Source organism: Bombina bombina, chromosome 8, assembly GCF_027579735.1.
Source record: "Bombina bombina isolate aBomBom1 chromosome 8, aBomBom1.pri, whole genome shotgun sequence".
Classification (NCBI taxonomy): domain Eukaryota; kingdom Metazoa; phylum Chordata; class Amphibia; order Anura; family Bombinatoridae; genus Bombina; species Bombina bombina.
The window spans coordinates 236090651-236113449 of record NC_069506.1 but is presented as its reverse complement, the minus strand read 5'-3'; the positions used below and the strand labels follow the sequence as shown (position 1 = coordinate 236113449).

Here is a 22799-nt window from a genome sequence, read left to right as displayed (position 1 = left end):
TATATCAGCAACATTTGTTTTCCATTTTTGATACACACTGGATCCCCCAGCAACAAAGAGGAACATCTGAAGTTACCTTAGATTGGACATTCTCTTAGCCAGCAATATTGCTTTTTAAAAATTTTTTTGTTTTTTGATTTTTGATATATTTTTTCATTTTTTCATTTTTTCATTTTTTATATTTCTTATTTTTGGGGTGGTATTCCATATAGTATTTTTCTTCTGATTTATTTTATTTTTATTGTTGCAGGGAGACGTCCCGCATATTGTGGAATTTATTATTTTTTTGATAGTAAATCTTTTTAAATTACTTGGTGTATTGTCTTCTTTACTATAGATGCTTAATTAATGTAGATTAAGTGTGTTGGTTTCTCTTAGCTTTTAGCGCCCTCTCATTTACGTTTTTTTTTGTTAAGTTCTTTCATTCAGCCATCTAGGGGAGGTGGTAGGAGAGTGGCTTAAGATAAACCTTTAGATTTTAGCGCTGTAATTTTCTTTTCTAATCCTTTCGTAATTTTAAAGCAGGAACAGCATCAACTTCCTCTGCACCAAAACAGGAAGGAGCTGTTGCTCGCTACAGACAAGGCTGGAAACCTAACCAGTCCTGGAACAAGGGCAAGCAGGCCAGGAAACCTGCTGCTGCCCCTAAGACAGCATGAATCGAGGGCCCCCGATCCGGGACCGGATCTAGTAGGGGGCAGACTATCTCTCTTCGCCCAGGCTTGGGCAAGAGATGTTCAGGATCCCTGGGCGTTAGAGATCATATCTCAGGGATACCTTCTGGACTTCAAATCCTCTCCCCCAAGAGGGAGATTTCATCTGTCAAGGTTGTCAACAAACCAAATAAAGAAAGAAGCGTTCCTACGCTGCGTACAAGATCTTTTATTAATGGGAGTGATCCATCCAGTTCCGCGGTCGGAACAAGGACAAGGGTTTTACTCAAATCTGTTTGTAGTTCCCAAAAAAGAGGGAACTTTCAGGCCAATCTTGGATTTAAAGATCCTAAACAAATTCCTAAGAGTTCCATCGTTCAAGATGGAAACGATTCGAACAATTTTGCTCATGATCCAAGAGGGTCAGTACATGACCACAGTGGATTTAAAGGATGCTTACCTTCACATACCGATTCACAGAAATCATTACCGGTATCTAAGGTTTGCCTTTCTAGACAGGCATTACCAGTTTGTAGCTCTTCCATTCGGATTGGCTACAGCTCCAAGAATCTTCACAAAGGTTCTGGGTACTCTTCTAGCGGTACTAAGACCGCGAGGAATTTCGGTAGCTCCGTACCTAGACGACATTCTGATACAAGCTTCAAGCTTTCAAACAGCCAAGTCTCATACAGAGTTAGTACTGGCATTTCTAAGGTCGCATGGATGGAAGGTGAACGAAAAGAAGAGTTCTCTCTTTCCACTCACAAGAGTTCCCTTCTTGGGGACTCTGATAGATTCTGTAGAAATGAAGATTTACCTGACAGAAGACAGGTTAACAAAGCTTCAAAATGCATTCCGGGTCCTTCATTCCATTCAACACCCGTCAGTAGCTCAATGCATGGAGGTGATCGGCTTAATGGTAGCGGCAATGGACATAGTACCTTTTGCACGCCTACATCTCAGACCGCTGCAATTGTGCATGCTAAGTCAGTGGAATGGGGATTACTCAGATTTGTCCCCCACTCTGAATCTGAATCAAGAGACCAGAAATTCTCTTCTATGGTGGCTTTATCGGCCACACCTGTCCAGGGGAATGCCATTCAGCAGGCCAGACTGGACAATTGTAACAACAGACGCCAGCCTTCTAGGTTGGGGTGCTGTTTGGAATTCTCTGAAGGCTCAGGGACTATGGAATCAGGAGGAGAGTCTCCTTCCAATAAACATTCTGGAATTGAGAGCAGTTCTCAATGCCCTTCTGGCTTGGCCCCAGTTAACAACTCGGGGGTTCATCAGGTTTCAGTCGGACAACATCACGACTGTAGCTTACATCAACCATCAGGGAGGGACAAGAAGCTCCCTAGCAATGATGGAAGTATCAAAGATAATTCGCTGGGCAGAGTCTCACTCTTGCCACCTGTCTGCAATCCACATCCCGGGAGTGGAGTACTGGGAGGCGGATTTCTTAAGTCGTCAGACTTTTCATCCGGGGGAGTGGGAACTTCATCCGGAGGTCTTTGCCCAGATACTTCGACGTTGGGGCAAACCAGAGATAGATCTCATGGTGTCTCGTCAGAACGCCAAGCTTCCTCGCTACGGGTCCAGATCCAGGGATCCGGGAGCGGTTCTGATAGATGCTTTGACAGCACCTTGGACCTTCAGGATGGCTTATGTGTTTCCACCCTTCCCGATGCTTCCTCGATTGATTGCCAGAATCAAACAGGAGAGAGCATCAGTGATTCTAATAGCACCTGCATGGCCACGCAGGACTTGGTATGCAGATCTAGTGGACATGTCATCCTGTCCGCCTTGGTCTCTACCTCTGAAACAGGACCTTCTGATCCAGGGTCCATTCAAACATCAAAATCTAACTTCTCTGAAGCTGACTGCTTGGAAATTGAACGCTTGATTTTATCAAAACGTGGTTTTTCTGAGCCAGTTATTGATACCTTAATACAGGCTAGGAAGCCTGTTACCAGAAGGATTTACCATAAAATATGGCGTAAATACTTATATTGGTGCGAATCCAAGAGTTACTCATGGAGTAAGGTTAGGATTCCAAGGATATTGTCTTTTCTACAAGAAGGTTTAGAAAAGGGGTTATCTGCTAGTTCTTTAAAGGGACAGATTTCAGCTCTGTCCATTCTTTTACACAAACGTCTGTCAGAAGTTCCGGACGTTCAAGCTTTTTGTCAGGCTTTAGCTAGGATCAAGCCTGTGTTTAAAACTGTTGCTCCGCCATGGAGTTTGAACTTAGTTCTTAATGTTTTACAGGGTGTACCGTTTGAACCCCTTCATTCCATTGATATCAAGTTGTTATCTTGGAAAGTTCTGTTTTTAATGGCTATTTCCTCGGCTCGAAGAGTTTCTGAGTTATCTGCCTTACATTGTGATTCTCCTTATCTGATTTTTCATTCAGACAAGGTAGTTCTGCGTACTAAACCTGGGTTCCTACCTAAGGTGGTCACTAACAGGAATATCAATCAAGAGATTGTTGTTCCATCTTTGTGTCCTAATCCTTCCTCGAAGAAGGAACATCTGCTACACAATCTAGATGTAGTCCGTGCCCTGAAATTTTATCTACAGGCAACTAAGGATTTTCGTCAAACGTCTTCCCTGTTTGTCGTTTATTCTGGTCAGAGGAGAGGTCAAAAAGCTTCGGCTACCTCTCTCTCTTTTTGGCTTCGTAGCATAATACGATTAGCCTATGAGACTGCTGGACAGCAGCCTCCTGAAAGAATTACAGCTCATTCTACTAGAGCTGTGGCTTCCACTTGGGCCTTTAAGAATGAGGCTTCTGTTGAACAGATTTGCAAGGCTGCAACTTGGTCTTCTCTTCATACTTTTTCCAAATTTTACAAATTTGACACTTTTGCTTCTTCGGAGGCTGTTTTTGGGAGAAAGGTTCTTCAGGCAGTGGTTCCCTCCGTATAAAGAGCCTGCCTGTCCCTCCCGTCATCCGTGTACTTTTGCTTTGGTATTGGTATCCCAGAAGTAATGATGACCCGTGGACTGACCACACATAACAGGAGAAAACAAAATTTATGCTTACCTGATAAATTCATTTCTCCTGTAGTGTGGTCAGTCCACGGCCCGCCCTGTTTTTTATGGCAGGCTTAAAATTTTTTTGGATTATACTCCAGTCACCACTACACCCTTGGGCTTCTCCTTTCTCGTTGGTCCTTTGGTCGAATGACTGGAGGTGACGTAGAGGGGAGGAGCTATATAGCAGCTCTGCTGGGTGAATCCTCTTGCACTTCCTGTAGGGGAGGAGATAATATCCCAGAAGTAATGATGACCCGTGGACTGACCACACTACAGGAGAAATGAATTTATCAGGTAAGCATAAATTTTGTTTTTATTCAGAAAACAGGATGTCTCACTAAGGGGTGTATACTGCATTTTTGTAGGAGAAGGAGATGCTTACATAACAAAAGTGCACAAACAATCGAACCATTCTCACAAAAATACTCAGTAACAAATTGTATTGCTAAAGTGCATCAAAAAATAATATTTTATCAAAAAACTTAAAATTTGTTTTGAAATTACACAGGAATAAATCGTAATAAATATGCACAGTTTAAATTGTATTTTAAGCACACTGGATGTGCAAAAACACATAAGAATTCATACTTATAAGTACAAAATACAAAGTGTAATTTTTGTTCCATAAAATGGGCTAAGCATGGGTGTATATGAAATTGCATCTCAAATCCCAGTGTAATTCTCTAAACATTTTCACACTACAGATCTCACTGTTTTTTTGTTTGTTTTTTTTGCAAATTAAAAGGTGGTGAACTTTTGTAAAAATACTCAAAACTGGTATGCCATAGAATGCATGTCTTAACTACTGTGCATGGGCATAGCTGAGTCAATCAAGCAATGTCATTGTGACATCTTCAAATCCTGATCTAGTATCATAAAATGATTTAAAGGGACAGTCTACTCCAGCATTGTTATTGTTTAAAAAGATAGATAATCCATTTATTATCCATTCCCCAGTTTTGCATAACCAACATGATGATGGTTGTATTAATATACGTATTACCTCTGTGATTACCGTTTATTTAAGCCTCAGCAGACTGCCCCCTATTTCAGTTCTTTTGACAGACATTGCATTTTAGCCAATCAGTGCTGACAACTAGGTAACTCCATGGGTGTGAGCACATTATCTATATGGCACTCATGAACTATCACTGTCTAGCTGTGAAAAATGGTCAAAATGAACTGAGATAAGAGGCGGCCTTCAAGGGCTTAGAAATTAGCATATGAGCCCATCTAGATTTAGCTTTCAAGAAAGAATACCAAGAGAACAAAGCAAATTTGATGATAAAAGTAAATTTGGAAGTTGTTTAAAATTGCATGCCCTATCTAATTTTTACTTCACTGTCCCTTTATCATTTCAAATTCCTAATTAACTTTAATTATGTATTAAACATTGACTAATATAAATACCAAATGGCTGTTAAAATATGACAAATTTCAAAACAGACCTTTCCCGTCTTTTAAGTAATTAGGCACTGAAATGTTCAGCATACTAATGCATTTATTTCAGAGACTCTACCGTTTAAGTTGCTCCAACTTTTAATCTCATCAGCTAAATTTTAAAAACTCAATTTTATACATAATGAAGCAATATTAACATGAAGGTGCTAAATTATTGCAAATATTCTGTTATTATAGATGCTAAGCGACTAATTGGTCGACGCTTTGATGATACTGTAGTACAGTCCGATATGAAGCACTGGCCTTTTACTGTTATTAATGATGGAGGTCGTCCAAAGGTTCAGGTTGAGTACAAAGGGGAAACAAAGTCATTCTATCCAGAGGAAGTATCATCTATGGTGCTCACTAAGATGAAGGAGATTTCTGAAGCTTACCTAGGAAAGGTGAGTGGGCAAAGAGTTAGAAACAATATTATGTATAGAAGAAATCTTATTTAGCACTATTTCAGTTTTTACACTGTATGCAAAGCTCATTTCAAGCGTGTTCACTTTATTTTTCCTTTTACATCCCTATAACAATTAGACAATAACTAATGCTGTGGTAACCGTCCCTGCATACTTTAATGACTCACAAAGGCAGGCAACAAAAGACGCTGGAACCATATCTGGACTCAATGTGTTGCGTATCATTAATGAACCAACTGCGGCTGCCATAGCTTATGGACTGGACAAGAAGGTAATATACTGTGCAAAAGCAAAAACTGCAAAAGAGTTGAAATGGAATCAAAAGATAATATGGAATATGAACTTGTTTAGTTTAAAACAGAAATAAAATATTAAAACTTAAGTTTAAGTGTACTTAATGGTATTGTTAGCAATATATTTCTTTTAATCTGCAATTGTTCTTTTTCTTTCTTTTGTACGATTGTTGCAGGTAGGAGGAGAGAGGAATGTTCTCATTTTTGACCTGGGAGGAGGCACCTTTGATGTGTCAATTCTTACTATTGAGGATGGCATATTTGAGGTTAAGTCTACAGCTGGTGATACCCACTTGGGTGGTGAGGACTTTGATAACAGAATGGTCAACCACTTTGTAGGCGAGTTCAAACGCAAGCACAAAAAAGACATAACTGAGAACAAACGAGCTATTCGTCGGCTACGTACAGCTTGCGAACGTGCTAAACGTACACTGTCCTCCAGCACCCAGGCCAGTATTGAAATAGATTCCCTGTTTGAGGGCATAGACTTCTACACTTCACTCACCCGTGCCAGATTTGAAGAACTTAATGCAGATCTCTTCCGTGGGACTCTTGAGCCAGTGGAAAAATCTTTAAGAGATGCCAAGCTGGATAAAGCCCAGATCCATGATATTGTTTTGGTTGGTGGTTCCACACGCATTCCAAAAATTCAGAAGCTGCTGCAAGACTTCTTCAATGGCAGAGAGCTGAACAAGAGTATAAACCCAGATGAAGCAGTAGCTTATGGAGCTGGTGAGTATATAACATCAGGAAAGATTAATACAGGTAGAAAACCCTTTATTGGTACTGGAAAAGGTTTGGAATTCGTAGTAGTTTGGATTTTCGAATATTTGCCTCTTTAAAATGGGACAGTTTTGAGAGTGGATGGATCCAAGTGTAAGCAACAATATCTTATGTAATTTAAGTAATATTTACATGTCATAATACAGCATATACATGTAACCTAAAGGTAGTTTTATTTAATTTGTAATATTTTTGTATGCATAGTACCATTAGAAAGATAGTACACTATGGTAATCAGAATGCTAATATTTCTTGTTTTAAATAAAGATAGACTATTATTTTAAAACACAAAAGAGAACAAAAACAAAAAACAAAGACACAGACAGAGAAGACTTGCAGGTGGGGAAAATAGTGATTTGTGATATTTTTTTTTTTTTTTTAAATATTAATTAAAATGTTTAGATTTCAGAATTAGTTTGTAATTCTGGATTTGGGGATTTGTACCTGTATATAATTATTGGTATGATAAAAAGAACATATTGTGTCTGATAGTTTTTTAGTAAAACAATGCCCCCTTGCTACTGTACATAGGCATAGTTACATAAATTCATATATTGAAAAAAAAATTTTTTCCTATTGAGAAACACTCCTACCCATCAATGTACTGTATATGTTACATTTTTAAATTTTTAAGATTTGCATTAAAAAAGTCACTGACTTTAAAATGGTCTTTTGAACTTAAACTCTAGTGCTCATATTGAATACAGTAATAATGGAGTTAACATGGCTTGGTTAAGGTATATACTTTTCTAAATAATCATAAATGCACTTGTGATTGATTTCTTCAGAGCATATTGAAGCCTGATTCCCCTCAGAGTACAGTGCTTGTCAGAGGTATGCCCCCCCCTCCCTCAAAAGTATATCAGTAGTAAGTAATAGTACTAATAAACATTCTTCCTTATATATTGATTTTGGAGGATCGATAGACAGACAGATAGATAGATAGATAGATAGATGATAGATAGATCTGAAAACTGCACTAATAAAGGCTCCCCTGCTTTAGGATTATATACATTCTTCACATGTCAATATATAGGGGGGTAGTTATCAAGCCGTCAACCTCAAATACGCTGGAATTCCACAGCGTATTTGTGGCGAGGCTGATTCGCCTTAGTTATCAAAGGCTAGAGACCGGCAAAAGTAGAATTTTGTGACGTAAGCTTCGATCCGCCGGACTCAGTCCGACACAAATCGATTCTTACGTCACTCCAGATGTTCCGCACACAAGTGCGGCACAATCTGACTACTTTTGCTAGTTATCAAATGACTGGCAGGTACGCTCAGCACTTTTCCGGCCCAGCGTACCTGGTTTTCAAACCGCCGCCCTGGAGGCGGCGGATCCCATAGGAATCAATGGGAGTCTGACCATAGCGAAAGTTCATGTTCGCTGCTGCCAGATATCCCATTGATTTCTATGGGAGCTGTCTACACCTAACACCCTAACATGTACCCCGAGTCTAAACACCCCTAATCTGTCCCCCCCTACACCGCCGCAACTAAATAAAGTGTTTTCCCCCTAAACCGCCGCTCCCAGAGCCCACCGCAAGCTACTCTATACATATTAACCCCTAAACCTCTGCTCCCGGACACCGCCGCAACCTACATTATACCTAGTAACCCCTATCCTGCCCCCCCTATACCGCCGCCCTCTATAATAAAGTTATTAACCCCTATCCTGCCGATCCCGCACCTCGCCGCAACTAAATAAATAGTTTAATCCCTAAACCGCCGCTTCCGGACCCTGCCGCAATCTATATTAAATTTATTAACCCCTAATCTGCCCCCCCTACACCGTCGCCACCTATAATACATTTATTAACCCCTATCCTGCCCCCCCTACACTGCCGCCACTGTGATAAATTTATTAACCCCTAAACCTAAGTCTAACACTAACCCTAACACCCCCCTAACTTAAATATTAATTAAATAAATCTAAATAATATTTCTATTATTAACTAAATTAATCCTATTTAAAACTAAATACTTACATTTAAAATAAACCCTAATATAGCTACAATATAAATAATAATTATATTGTAGCTATCTTAGGATTTATTTTTATTTTATAGGTAACTTTCAATTTATTTTAACAAAGTACAATAGCTATTAAATAGTTATTAACTATTTAATAGGTACCTAGCTAAAATAAAGAGAAATTTACCTGTAAAATAAAAACTAACCTAAGTTACAATTACACCTAACACTACACTATCCTTAAATAAATTATCCCTATTTAAAACTAAATACTTACCTGTAAAATAAACCCTAAGATAGCTACAATGTAATTAATAATTACATTGTAGCTATTGTAGGATTTATATTTATTTTACAGGTAACTTTGTATTTATTTTAGCTAGTTAGAATAGTTATTAAATAGTTATTAACTATTTAATAACTACCTAGCTAAAAGAAATACAAAATTACCTGTAAAATAAATCCTAACCTAAGTTACAATTAAACCTAACACTACACTATCATTAAATAAATTAAATAAATTAAATACAAATAACTACAATTAAATACAATTACATAAACTAACTAAAGTACAAAAAATAAAAAAAGCTAAGTTACAAAAAATAAAAAAATAGGTTACAAACATTTTAAAAATATTACAACAATTTTAAGCTAATTACACCTAATCTAAGCCCCCTAATAAAATAACAAAGCCCTCCAAAATAAAAAAATTCCCTACCCTATTCTACATTAAAAAAGTTCAAAGTTCTTTTACCTTACCAGCCCTTAAAAGGGCCTTTTGTGGGGCATGCCCCAAAGAAAACTGCTCTTTTGCCTGTAAAAGAAAAATACAACCCCCCCAACGTTAAAACCCACCACCCACATACCCCTAATCTAACCCAAACCCCCCTTAAAATAACCTAACACTACCCCCCTGAAGATCATCCTACCTTAAGTCGTCTTCATTCAGCCGAGCCACCGATGGAACTGAAGAGGAGATCCGGAGCGGCAGAAGTGATCCTCCAAGGGGCGCAGAAGAAGTCTTTCATCCGATGAAGTGATCCTCCAGGCGGCGCTGAAGAAGTCTTCCATCCGGGCGATGTCATCTTCCAAGCGGCGCTGAAGAAGTCTTCTATCCGGGCGATGTCATCTTCCAAGCGGGGTCTTCAATCTTCTTTGTTCAGGATCCATCTTCATTCCGCCGACGCGGAACATCCTTTTTCCCCGACGGACTACCGACGAATGAAGGCTCCTTTAAGGGACGTCATCCAAGATGGTGTCCCTTCAATTCCGATTGGCTGATAGGATTCTATCAGCCAATCGGAATTAAGGTAGGAAAAATCTGATTGGCTGATTGAATCAGCCAATCAGATTGAGCTCGCATTCTATTGGCTGATCGGAACAGCCAATAGAATGCGAGCTCAATCTGATTGGCTGATTCAATCAGCCAATCAGATTTTTCCTACCTTAATTCCGATTGGCTGATAGAATCCTATCAGCCAATCGGAATTGAAGGGACGCCATCTTGGATGACGTCCCTTAAAGGAACCTTCATTCGTCGTTAGTCCGTCGGGGAAGAAGGATGTTCTGCATTGGCGGAATGAAGATGGATCCTGAACAATGAAGATTGAAGACCCCGCTTGGAAGATGACATCGCCCGGATAGAAGACTTCTTCAGCGCCGCTTGGAAGATGACATCGCCCGGATGGAAGACTTCTTCAGCGCCGCCTGGAGGATCACTTCATCGGATGGAAGATTTCTTCAGCGCCCCTTGGAGGATCACTTCTGCCGCTCCGGATCTCCTCTTCAGTTCCATCGGTGGCTCGGCTGAGTGAAGAGGACTCAAGGTAGGATGATCTTCAGGGGATTAGTGTTAGGTTATTTTAAGGGGGGTTTGGGTTAGATTAGGGGTATGTGGGTGGTGGGTTTTAATGTTGGGGGGGTTGTATTTTTCTTTTACAGGCAAAAGAGCAGTTTTCTTTGGGGCATGCCCCACAAAAGGCCCTTTTAAGGGCTGGTAAGGTAAAAGAGCTTTGAACTTTTTTAATGTAGAATAGGGTAGGGAATTTTTTTATTTTGGGGGGCTTTGTTATTTTATTAGGGGGCTTAGATTAGGTGTAATTAGCTTAAAATTGTTGTAATATTTTTTAAATGTTTGTAACCTATTTTTTTATTTTTTGTAACTTAGCTTTTTTATTTTTTGTACTTTAGTTAGTTTATGTAATTGTATTTAATTGTAGTTATTTGTATTTAATTTATTTAATTTATTTATTTAATGATAGTGTAGTGTTAGGTTTAATTGTAACTTAGGTTAGGATTTATTTTACAGGTAAATTTCTCTTTATTTTAGCTAGGTAGCTATTAAATAGTTAATAACTCTTTATTAGCTATTGTACCTAGTTAAAATAAATTGAAAGATGCCTGTAAAATAAAAATAAATCCTAAGATAGCTACAATATAATTATTATTTATATTGTAGCTATATTAGGGTTTATTTTAAAGGTAAGTATTTAGTTTTAAATAGGATTAATTTAGTTAATAATAGAAATATTATTTAGATTTATTTAATTAATATTTAAGTTAGGGGGGTGTTAGGGTTAGTGTTAGACTTAGGTTTAGGGGTTAATAAATTTATCACAGTGGCGGCGGTGTAGGGGGGGCAGGATAGGGGTTAATAAATGTATTATAGGTGGCGACAGTGTGGGGGGGGCAGATTAGGGGTTAATAAATTTAATATAGGTTGCGGCAGGGTCCGGGAGTGGTGGTTTAGGGGTTAAACTATTTATTTAGTTGCGGCGAGGTGCGGGATCAGCAGGATAGGGGTTAATAACTTTATTATAGAGGGCGGCGGTATAGGGGGGGCAGGATAGGGATTACTAGGTATAATGTAGGTTGCGGCGGTGTCCGGGAGCGGCGGTTTAGGGGTTAATACATTTATAAGAATTGCGGCGGGGTCTAGGAGCGGCAGTTTAGGGGTTAATATGTATAGAGTAGCTTGCGGTGGGCTCCGGGAGCGGCGGTTTAGGGGTTAATACATTTATAAGAGTTGCGGCGGGGTCTAGGAGCGGCGGTTTAGGGGTTAGTAACTTTATTGAGTTGCGGGGGGCTCCGGGGGCACCGGTATAGGGGGTAGAACAGTGTAGTTTAGTGTGGGTGCTTAGTGACAGGCTAGCAATAAAGCTGTCAAAAAGCCGAAGAGCAGCGAGATCGGATGAGTGATAACTCTCACAGTCCGCTGCTCATTGCCCCGTACTTGATGCGCGGCTTTTTGACAGATTTATTGATAACTTAGGCAAATTTTTTCAGGTCCACGGCGGCGATGGTAGGCGAGCTTAGGCGGGCGTATTGGGCCGGCGAAGGCAGGAAAGTTGACACGTTGATAACTACCCCCCATAGACTGGCTGCTATGGGCCCCCATAATCACTTTGCCCCTGCACCTGCTGCGCCAATGGTGGTTCTGCTCTGATACATTTATAGCCTAAAACCCTTTATTTCCATGAAATAATTATATACTGGTAGCTGATCTATTACAAATGTGAAGTAAGGAGAAATATATATATAACATACATCAAATCAAACTGCCATATTATCAATGAGTACTAGCCAACATGCGTAGTACAAATTCAGATGTTTATGGCTGTGTAAGTCAATAGTGCATGTGATTTATTGAATTCTGGGACATTGTTGCATAGGTAAAATAAAGTGTTTGTTGATTTAATGCAAATGTACATTACATTTTCCAATGCCAAAGTGTTAATAAACAATAAATAATTTACATACATGCTACACTTTATATTAAAAATATTTTTTTTCTTAACATACAGTAAATGTACTTAACAAATAAATATTAGAAACACATATAACTGAATATTATGCAAGAGTTTAGTTTGTATTTCCATTGACAGCTTTAGTTTGTCATATACATGTATACTAAGGTGATTAGGGATATACTAATTAATCAGCATATCATTTGCTGGATTTTACATTACATTATTTAATATGTTTCTCCTCCTAATTAATTTGTTGAAACATCAAGTGATTTATTAATTGCATAATCCGTAGCAGCATGTATTTATGTAAAATGCTGAAAATATAAAAAATATGGTCTTCTCAATTGTTATTAATATATTTTCTGAACCATGTTGAAAATTGGACTTTTAAAATAGATTATGATATAAGATGGTCACAGTTAAAACTGTTTAATACAAATGTAAAGCACTGATTATTTTGAATTGTTAGATTGGCAAAATGTGCACAGATAATGTATTACTATTGGTTGTTATAGTCAGAAAGAGATGCTGTGTTAATCTTGTGTGAGATTAGGTATAACCAATAGTATCCCTTTTTACAGCTGTGCAAGCTGCAATCTTGTCTGGAGATAAATCTGAGAATGTGCAGGACTTGCTTTTGCTAGATGTCACCCCTCTGTCCCTTGGCATTGAGACAGCTGGTGGAGTCATGACAGTGCTTATTAAACGCAATACAACAATTCCCACCAAGCAGACCCAGACTTTCACCACCTACTCTGACAATCAGCCAGGAGTCCTCATCCAGGTACTGATATTGTGGATGTGCTTAAAGAGAAATACATTATACACTTGTTTTTTCTTTGCATAAATGTTTTGTAGATTATCTATTTATATAGCCCGTAAAGTTTTTTTTTTTTTTTAAATGGAATAGTTTTTCTTATTTTTAATAACATTGCTCTGATTTTCAGACTCCTAACCAAGCCCCAAAGTTTTAGGACAACACCGACGTATACCTTCTCCAGCTTTCTTATGTTCGTGTAAAGGGTCTTTTCATTTGCAAAGGAAGTGGGAGAGGGAGAGTGTCTGCTATTTCCCACTTGCAGTGGGAGTTCCAGTAACCTTTTAAACAGAGCTAAACTGGAAGCTTTTAAACGGTTTTATACTGGATTTTTAGATCAGTATCTGTGAATATTATTCTTTATAGTAGTATCTATTACATGCAGTTATATAAAAATTGGTGTATACTGTCCCTTTAAAGGGACATTAAACTTTACATTTCCCCATTGTGCATATGAATGAATATTAGTTAAACACATCATGTTTGTGATCAATATTTGCTCACAACTTGTTAAAGATAACTCTCTATTGGTGGCCAGGGATGTGCCTCTGTAGAAATTAAAACAAAAAGTTTTCTCTTGTTAAGTGTAGTCAGTCCACGGGTCATCCATTACTTATGGGATTATATCTCTTCCCCAACAGGAAGTTGCAAGAGGATCACCCAAGCAGAGCTGCTATATAGCTCCTCCCCTCACATGTCATATCCAGTCATTCTCTTGCAACCTAACTAAAGATAGGTCGTTGTGAGAGGTCTGTGGTGTTTTTAAACTTAGTTTATTTCTTCAATCAAAGTTTGTTATTTTAAATGGCACCGGAGTGTGCTGTTTGTTCTCAGGCAGCATTAGAAGAAGAATCTGCCTGCGTTTTCTATGATCTTAGCAGACGTAACTAAGATCCGCTGGCTGTTCTCATACATTCTGAGGAGTGATGTAACTTCAGAAAAGGGGAATAGCATGCAGGGCCCCCCTGCAAACAAGGTATGTGCAGTAAATTATTTTCTAAGGAATGGAATTGACTGAGAAAATACTGCTAATACCAATGTAATGTAAGTTGAGCCTTAAATGCAGTGATAGCGACTGGTATTAGGCTGATGAGTGTGTGTACACTAAAGTATTTTTCTAGGGAATGGAATTGACTCAGAAAATACTGTTAATACTGAAGTAATGTATGAGCCTTAACTGCAGTAAAAGCGACTGGTAGCAGGCTTATTAATAACACTTCATAGTTTTTAAAATGTATGTTCAAAACGTTTACTAGCATGTTAATCGTTTTTTGTGAGGTACTTGGTGATAAAACTTATTAGGGCATGATTTTTACCACATGGCTATCTTTGTTTTCTGCATAGAAACAGATATCTGAGCTTCCCCACTGTTGTAATATGAGTGGGAGGGGCCTTTTTTAGCGCTTTTTTGCGCAGTAAAAATTCAGTCACAATCTTCCTACTTCATCCTCCATGATCCAGGACGTCTCTAGAGAGCTCAGGGGTCTTCAAAATTAATTTTGAGGGAGGTAATCAGTCACAGCAGACCTGTGACAGTGTGTTTGACTGTGATAAAAATGTTAATTATTAGATTGTTATCCGTTTTTGGGTATTAAGGGGTTAATCATCCTTTTGCTGGTGGGTGCAATCCTTTGCTAACTTAATACATTTACTGTGAAAATTTGGTTGCTATAACTAATTTGGTTCATTGTTATTTCAACTATGACAGCTTTTTGTGCTTCTTAAATGCGCAGTAGCGTTTTTTATATTGCTTGTAAATTTATTTGAAAGTATTTTCCAAGCTTGCTAGTCTCATTGCTAGTCTGTTTAAACATGTCTGACACAGATGAATCTCTTTGTTCACTATGTTTGAAGGCCAATGTGGAGCCCCATAGAAATTTGTGTACTAAATGCATTGATGTCACTTTAAATAAAAGTCAATCTGTACATGTAAAGAAATTATCACCAGACAACGAGGGGGAAGTTATGCCGACTAACTCTCCTCACGTGTCAGTACCTTCGCCTCCCGCTCAGGAGGTGCGTGATATTGTGGCGCCAAGTACATCAGAGAGGCCCATACAAATCACTTTGCAAGACATGGCTACTGTTATGACAGAAGTATTATCTAAATTGCCAGAATTAAGAGGCAAGCGCGATTGCTCTGGGTTTAGGACAGAGCGCGCTGATGATGGGAGAGCCATGTCCGATACTGCGTCACAATTTGCAGAACATGAGGACGGAGAGCTTCATTCTGTGGGTGACGGATCTGATCCAGGGAGACTGGATTCAGAGATTTCTAATTTTAAATTTAAGCTTGAGAACCTCCGCGTATTGCTAGGGGAGGTATTAGCGGCTCTGAATGATTGTAACACGGTTGCAATTCCAGAGAAATTATGTAGGCTGGATAGATACTATGCGGTACCGGTGTGTACTGACGTTTTTCCTATACCTAAGAGGCTTACAGAAATTATTAGCAAGGAGTGGGATAGACCCGGTGTGCCTTTTTCCCCCCCTCCTATATTTAGGAAAATGTTTCCAATAGACGCCACCACACGGGACTTATGGCAGATGGTCCCTAAGGTGGAGGGAGCAGTTTCTACTTTGGCTAAGCGTACCACTATCCCGGTGGAGGATAGTTGTGCCTTTTCAGATCCAATGGATAAAAAATTAGAAGGTTACCTTAAGAAAATGTTTGTTCAACAAGGTTTTATCTTACAGCCCCTTGCATACATTGCGCCTGTCACTGCTGCGGCGGCATTCTGGTTTGAGTCTCTGGAAGAGGCCATTCGCACAGCTCCATTGGATGAAATTATGAACAAGCTTAAAGCACTTAAGCTAGCTAACGCATTTGTTTCTGATGCCGTCGTACATTTAACCAAACTTACGGCTAAGAACTCCGGATTCGCCATACAAGCGCGCAGAGCATTATGGCTTAAATCCTGGTCAGCTGACGTGACTTCTAAATCTAAATTGCTTAATATTCCTTTCAAGGGGCAGACCTTATTCGGGCCCGGCTTGAAAGAAATTATCGCTGACATTACGGGAGGTAAGGGCCATGCTCTGCCTCAGGACAGGGCCAAATCAAAGGCCAAACAGTCTAATTTTCGTGTCTTTCGTAACCTCAAGGCAGGAGCATCATCAACTTCCTCCGCTCCAAAACAGGAAGGAGCTGTTGCTCGTTACAGACAGGGCTGGAAAACTAACCAGTCCTGGAACAAGGGCAAGCAGGCCAGAAAACCTGCTGCTGCCCCTAAGACAGCATGAAGAGAGGGTCCCCTATCCGGAAACGGATCTAGTGGGGGGCAGACTTTCTCTCTTCGCCCAGGCTTGGGCAAGAGATGTCCAGGATCCCTGGGCGTTGGAGATCATATCTCAGGGATATCTTCTGGACTTCAAAGCTTCTCCTCCACAAGGGAGATTTCATCTTTCAAGGTTATCAGCAAACCAAATAAAGAAAGAGGCGTTTCTACGCTGTGTACAATACCTCTTACTAATGGGGGTGATCCACCCAGTTCCGCGGACGGAACACGGGCAAGGATTCTATTCAAATCTATTTGTGGTTCCCAAGAAAGAGGGAACCTTCAGACCAATCTTGGACTTAAAAATCCTAAACAAATTCCTAGGAGTTCCATCATTCAAAATGGAAACTATTCGAACCATCCTACCCATGATCCAAGAGGGTCAGTACATGACCACTGTGGACTTAAAGGATGCCTACCTTCACATACCGATTCACAAGGATCATTATCGGTACCTAAGATTTGCCTTCCTAGACAGGCATTACCAGTTTGTAGCTCTTCCCTTCGAGTTAGCTACGGCTCCAAGAAACTTTACAAAGGTTCTGGCTTCACTTCTGGTGGTACTAAGACCACGAGGCATAGCGGTGGCTCCATACCTAGACGACATTCTGATACAAGCGTCAAGTTTTCAAACTGCCAGGTCTCATACAGAGATAGTTCTGGCATTTCTGAGGTCGCATGGGTGGAAGGTGAACGTGGAAAAGAGTTCTCTATTACCACTTACAAGGGTTCCCTTCCTAGGGACTCTTATAGATTCTGTAGAGATGAGAATTTACCTGACGGAGGCCAGGTTATCAAAACTTCTAAATGCTTGCCGTGCCCTTCATTCCATTCCACACCCGTCAGTAGCTCAGTGCATGGAAGTAATCGGCTTAATGGTAGCGGCAATGGACATAGTACCATTTGCGCGCCTGCATCTCAGACCGCTGCAATTGTGCATGCTAAGTCAGTGGAATGGGGATTACTCAGATTTGTCCCCTCGGCTAAATCTGGATCAAGAGACCAGAGAATCTCTTCTATGGTGGCTTTCTCGGCCCCATCTGTCCAAGGGGATGACCTTTCGCAGGCCAGATTGGACGATTGTAACAACAGACGCCAGCCTTCTAGGTTGGGGCGCAGTCTGGAATTCCCTGAAGGCTCAGGGATCATGGACTCAGGAGGAGAAACTCCTCCCAATAAATATTCTGGAGTTAAGAGCAATATTCAATGCTCTTCTAGCTTGGCCTCAGTTAGCAACTCTGAGGTTCATCAGATTTCAGTCGGACAACATCACGACTGTGGCTTACATCAACCATCAAGGGGGAACCAGAAGTTCCCTAGCGATGTTGGAAGTCTCAAAGATAATTCGCTGGGCAGAGTCTCACTCTTGCCACCTGTCAGTGATCTACATCCCAGGCGTGGAGAACTGGGAGGCGGATTTTCTAAGTCGCCAGACTTTTCATCCGGGGGAGTGGGAACTTCATCCGGAGGTCTTCGCTCAACTGATCCATCGTTGGGGCAAACCAGATCTGGATCTCATGGCGTCTCGCCAGAACGCCAAGCTTCCTTATTACGGATCCAGGTCCAGGGACCCGGGAGCGGTGCTGATAGATGCTCTGACAGCACCTTGGGTCTTCAACATGGCTTATGTGTTTCCACCATGCTTCCTCGACTGATTGCCAAGATCAAACAGGAGAGAGCATCGGTGATTCTGATAGCGCCTGCGTGGCCACGCAGGACCTGGTATGCAGACCTAGTGGACATGTCGTCCTGTCCACCATGGTCTCTGCCTCTGAGGCAGGACCTTCTAATTCAGGGTCCTTTCAACCATCCAAATCTAATTTCTCTGAGGCTGACTGCATGGAGATTGAACGCTTGATTCTATCAAAGCGTGGCTTCTCGGAGTCGGTTATTGATACCTTAATACAGGCTAGGAAACCTGTTACCAGAAGAATTTACCATAAGATATGGCGTAAATATTTATATTGGTGCGAATCCAAGAGTTACTCATGGAGTAAGGTTAGGATTCCTAGGATATTGTCTTTTCTACAAGAGGGTTTAGAAAAGGGCTTATCTGCTAGTTCGTTAAAGGGACAGATTTCTGCTCTGTCTATTCTGCTACACAAACGTCTGGCAGAAGTTCCAGACGTTCAGGCTTTTTGTCAGGCTTTGGCTAGGATTAAGCCTGTGTTTAAGACTGTTGCTCTGCCGTGGAGCTTAAACTTAGTTCTTAACGTTCTGCAAGGCGTTCCATTTGAACCCCTTCATTCCATTGATATCAAGCTGTTATCTTGGAAAGTTCTATTTTTGGATGGCTATTTCCTCGGCTCGAAGAGTCTCTGAGTTATCTGCCTTACATTGTGATTCTCCTTATCTGATTTTTCATTCAGACAAGGTAGTTCTGCGTACTAAACCTGGGTTCTTACCTAAGGTAGTTTCTAACAGGAATATCAATCAAGAGATTGTTGTTCCATCATTGTGTCCTAATCCTTCTTCAAAGAAGGAACGACTTTTGCATAATCTGGACGTAGTCCATGCCCTGAAGTTCTATTTGCAGGCAACTAAAGATTTTCGTCAAACTTCTTCCCTGTTTGTCGTTTACTCTGGACAGAGGAGAGGTCAAAAGGCTTCGGCTACCTCTCTCTCTTTTTGGCTTCGTAGCATAATACGTTTAGCCTATGAGACTGCTGGACAGCAGCCTCCTGAAAGAATTACAGCTCATTCTACTAGAGCTGTGGCTTCCACCTGGGCCTTTAAAAATGAGGCCTCTGTTGAACAGATTTGCAAGGCTGCAACTTGGTCTTCACTTCACACTTTTTCAAAATTTTACAAATTTGACACTTTTGCTTCTTCGGAGGCTATTTTTGGGAGAAAGGTGCTTCAGGCAGTGGTTCCTTCCGTTTAAAGTTCCTGCCTTGTCCCTCCCTTCATCCGTGTACTTTAGCTTTGGTATTGGTATCCCATAAGTAATGGATGACCCGTGGACTGACTACACTTAACAAGAGAAAACATAATTTATGCTTACCTGATAAATTTATTTCTCTTGTAGTGTAGTCAGTCCACAGCCCACCCTGTCTTTTAAGGCAGATCTAAATTTTAATTAAACTCCAGTCACCACTGCACCCTATGGTTTCTCCTTTCTCGTCTTGTTTCGGTCGAATGACTGGATATGACATGTGAGGGGAGGAGCTATATAGCAGCTCTGCTTGGGTGATCCTCTTGCAACTTCCTGTTGGGGAAGAGATATAATCCCATAAGTAATGGATGACCCATGGACTGACTACACTACAAGAGAAATAAATTTATCAGGTAAGCATAATTTATGTTTTATTGAGGTCATCAGCCAAAGTTGTGAACAAATTCTGAAATCATAAAATAGATGTGAAAAAAACAAAACAATAAAACTTTCCATTTAGTTTAAGAGCATCAAAAGATTGATTGCTAAAATATTTGTCCAAAGCAAAGAAGGTAGTATATGATATTTGGTTTATTTTATTTTTTTATTCGAATGGTCATCATAATTATATTCACTGGTAGATTGTAATGCCTATACAACAAAGAACATACACTGATGAACATCTAATCTATTTAATAAATATGCTGTGTCTGTAGAAAACAGTTATAGAAATAATAATAATAATAAGTATAGAAATGCACAGTTTAGTATACAATGTCTGTCTGTCTGTCTGTCTGTCTGTCTATCTATCTATCTATCTATCTATCTATCTATCTATCTATCTATCTATCAATCGTTTTTGAGTGTATCTGTGGGAGTTTGTGCCCATTCAGTCAAAAAAGCATTTGTAAGGCCTGGCACTGATGTTGGAGGAGGAGGTCTGGCTCACAATCAGTTTTCCAATTCATCCTGAATTCCTACCAATCTATGAATTTGCATGATTCTTTACTTTATGGCTGGGATGTTGCTGCTCCTAGACATATTTGCCAATAGTAGCAATTTTTTTCTTTCGTGATTCAGATAGAGCATGACATTTTAAGCAACTTTCTAATTTACTCCTATTATCAATTTTTCTTCATTCTCTTGGTATCTTTATTTGGAATGCAAGAATATAAGTATAGATGCCGGCCCATTTTTGGTGAAAAACCTGGGTTGTTCTTGCTGATTGGTGGATAAATTCATCTACCAATAAAAAAGTGCTGTCCAGAGGTCTGAACCAAAAAAAGCTTAGATGCCTTCTTTTTCAAATAAAGATAGCAAGAGAACAAAGAAAAATTGATAAAAGGAGTAAATTAGAAAGTTGCTTAAAATTGCGTGCTCTATCTCAATCACAAAAGAAAAAAATTGGGTTCAGTGTACCTTTAAGCTAAAAATAAGTTACTATTCATTTTTATCATTGTTTGTTGTGTGCAATATCACTCAATCAATTTATGTTAAATGATACAATTAATTTGTGCTTTGGATAGCTTAATCAGCATTTATAAATAGCATAAAATGTTCTAATTTAGCAACCATTTACACTGATCCCAAATTGCCAAAGCTATTGGAAAATTCCCAGGATCTAAAGCGCCTGGTCCTGATAGTCTCCCAAACAAATTTTATAAAATACTGTGTTCGGAATTGACCTCCACCCTGTTAAAATTATTCAATTATTATTATACGCAAGAAAATGAAATGTCTAAAAAATTTACAGCATCTTGGACAACTTTAATATTAAAACAAAATAAAGATCCAGAACTAAAAGACTCATATAGACCTATTTCGTTATTGAATACAGACTATAAGTTAATGACACACATCATTGCCATGCGTTTTTAAATACCATTAAAAGAAGTAATCCATTTAGATCAAACAGGATTCATGAAAGGAAGGAACTCTGCAGCAAATATTTTGAAGATAGCGTTAATTCTGGACCATTATAAAAGCCTACTTAAAACAGAAAAGGAATCAATGATCCCAGATAAAGCAATAATTTCGATAGATGCCGAGAAAGCTTTCGATTGTATATACTGGGATCATTTATTCTTTTCGCTAGAGAAATTGGGTTTTACAGGTAGATGTCTTGAATTAATAAAAAAGATATACAATGCGCCACATCAGTACCTTTTAGTAAACGGTATGCTATCTAGGCGAATTATTTTGGGTAGAGGAACAAGAAAAGGCTGTCCAATGTCACCTCTACTTTTTAACATCGCTATAGAGTCACTGGCCATTATGATCAGGCAAGAAATTCAAGAAATTCAAGTATATTAATTGGAGAAAAAGCAATTCAATTAGCACTATATGCAGACAATCTTTTATTGTTTGTTAGAAATACGAAGGAAAATATCCTTCGGATTCTGGAAATAATAGATGAATCTAGTTCTTTCACTGGGTATAGGGTTAATACCTCAAAATCAGAGATATTATGGATACATAGAAATTAGTATTCCAATAAGAATAACCTGTTTAAGATAGTGACTGATGCATTTAAGTACTTGGGTATGTACATTGCATCAGATTTAGATAAATGGTACATACTCAACATTCCCCCAATTTTTACAAAAATAAAGGAAAAGTTACAGATATGGGCAAAATTGCCACTTTCACTATCAGGTAGAGTAAATTTGTTTAAAATTATTCCCTGCCAAAAATTCTATATATTATCCAAAATATTCCCTGCTTTATAAAAAAAAAAGATTTACGTGATCTGCAGATAGCTTCAACAAAGTTTTTATGGGCTATGAAAAAAACAAGAATAGCAAGTAAAAGATTAAGTTTACCCAAACAATATGGAGGCATGGGCTTTCCCAATTTGGAATTATATAACCTAATTCATTTAGCAAAGATTGCTGTAGAATGGTTTGGAGACATTTTCCTACTATTCGATCCAGGAACTAGAAAGAGAATTGATAAAACCTTTTTTTACTATACACAAGTACACATATTAAGTATATTAACCTGCCCTTAGGAATAAAACAACTAAAAACTATATCTACACCTATACAAGCTTGGTACAAAATTTGTTTAAAGTTAGATGAGAAGTTTGAGGTCTCAAAGTATTTGACAATAGAAGGCAATCCTGATTTTCCAGAAGGCCTAAATAACAGAGTATTTAAAAAATTGAGAGAAAAAGGTCTTATAGCAATAATTCTAATTATTAGTCAAGATCAACAGGAGATAAAAACTTTTCAAAACCTAAAGGAGGAATTTAATTTAGATAATAAAAAATTCTATGCGTATCTACAAATTAGGCGCTACTTTTACGGATTATTTAGAAATTGTGGAACAGAGTGGAAATGGAGTAAGTTAGATCAATGGATTGGAGTAGTCAGGGCTTGGATTTTCTCTATATCGCCATGGTACCGACTCTTAGCTGCACTAAAAGGAGAAGTAAATTTATCATTCATAGCCAATGGGTGGACTGGAAA

General features: G+C 39.1%; 1 protein-coding gene across 1 annotated transcript in view; it reads left to right on the top strand.

Moving 5' to 3' along the window:
• The window catches only part of LOC128639066 (heat shock cognate 71 kDa protein), an 88376-nt gene that overhangs the window by 38964 nt on the left and 26613 nt on the right, over nt 1–22799 (top strand). Inside the window, exons 3-6 of the mRNA XM_053691211.1 lie at nt 5334–5539; nt 5679–5831; nt 6030–6585; nt 12941–13143. Of these exons, the coding sequence (XP_053547186.1) occupies nt 5334–5539; nt 5679–5831; nt 6030–6585; nt 12941–13143 (1118 nt within the window). The remainder of the gene's footprint in view (nt 1–5333; nt 5540–5678; nt 5832–6029; nt 6586–12940; nt 13144–22799) is intronic.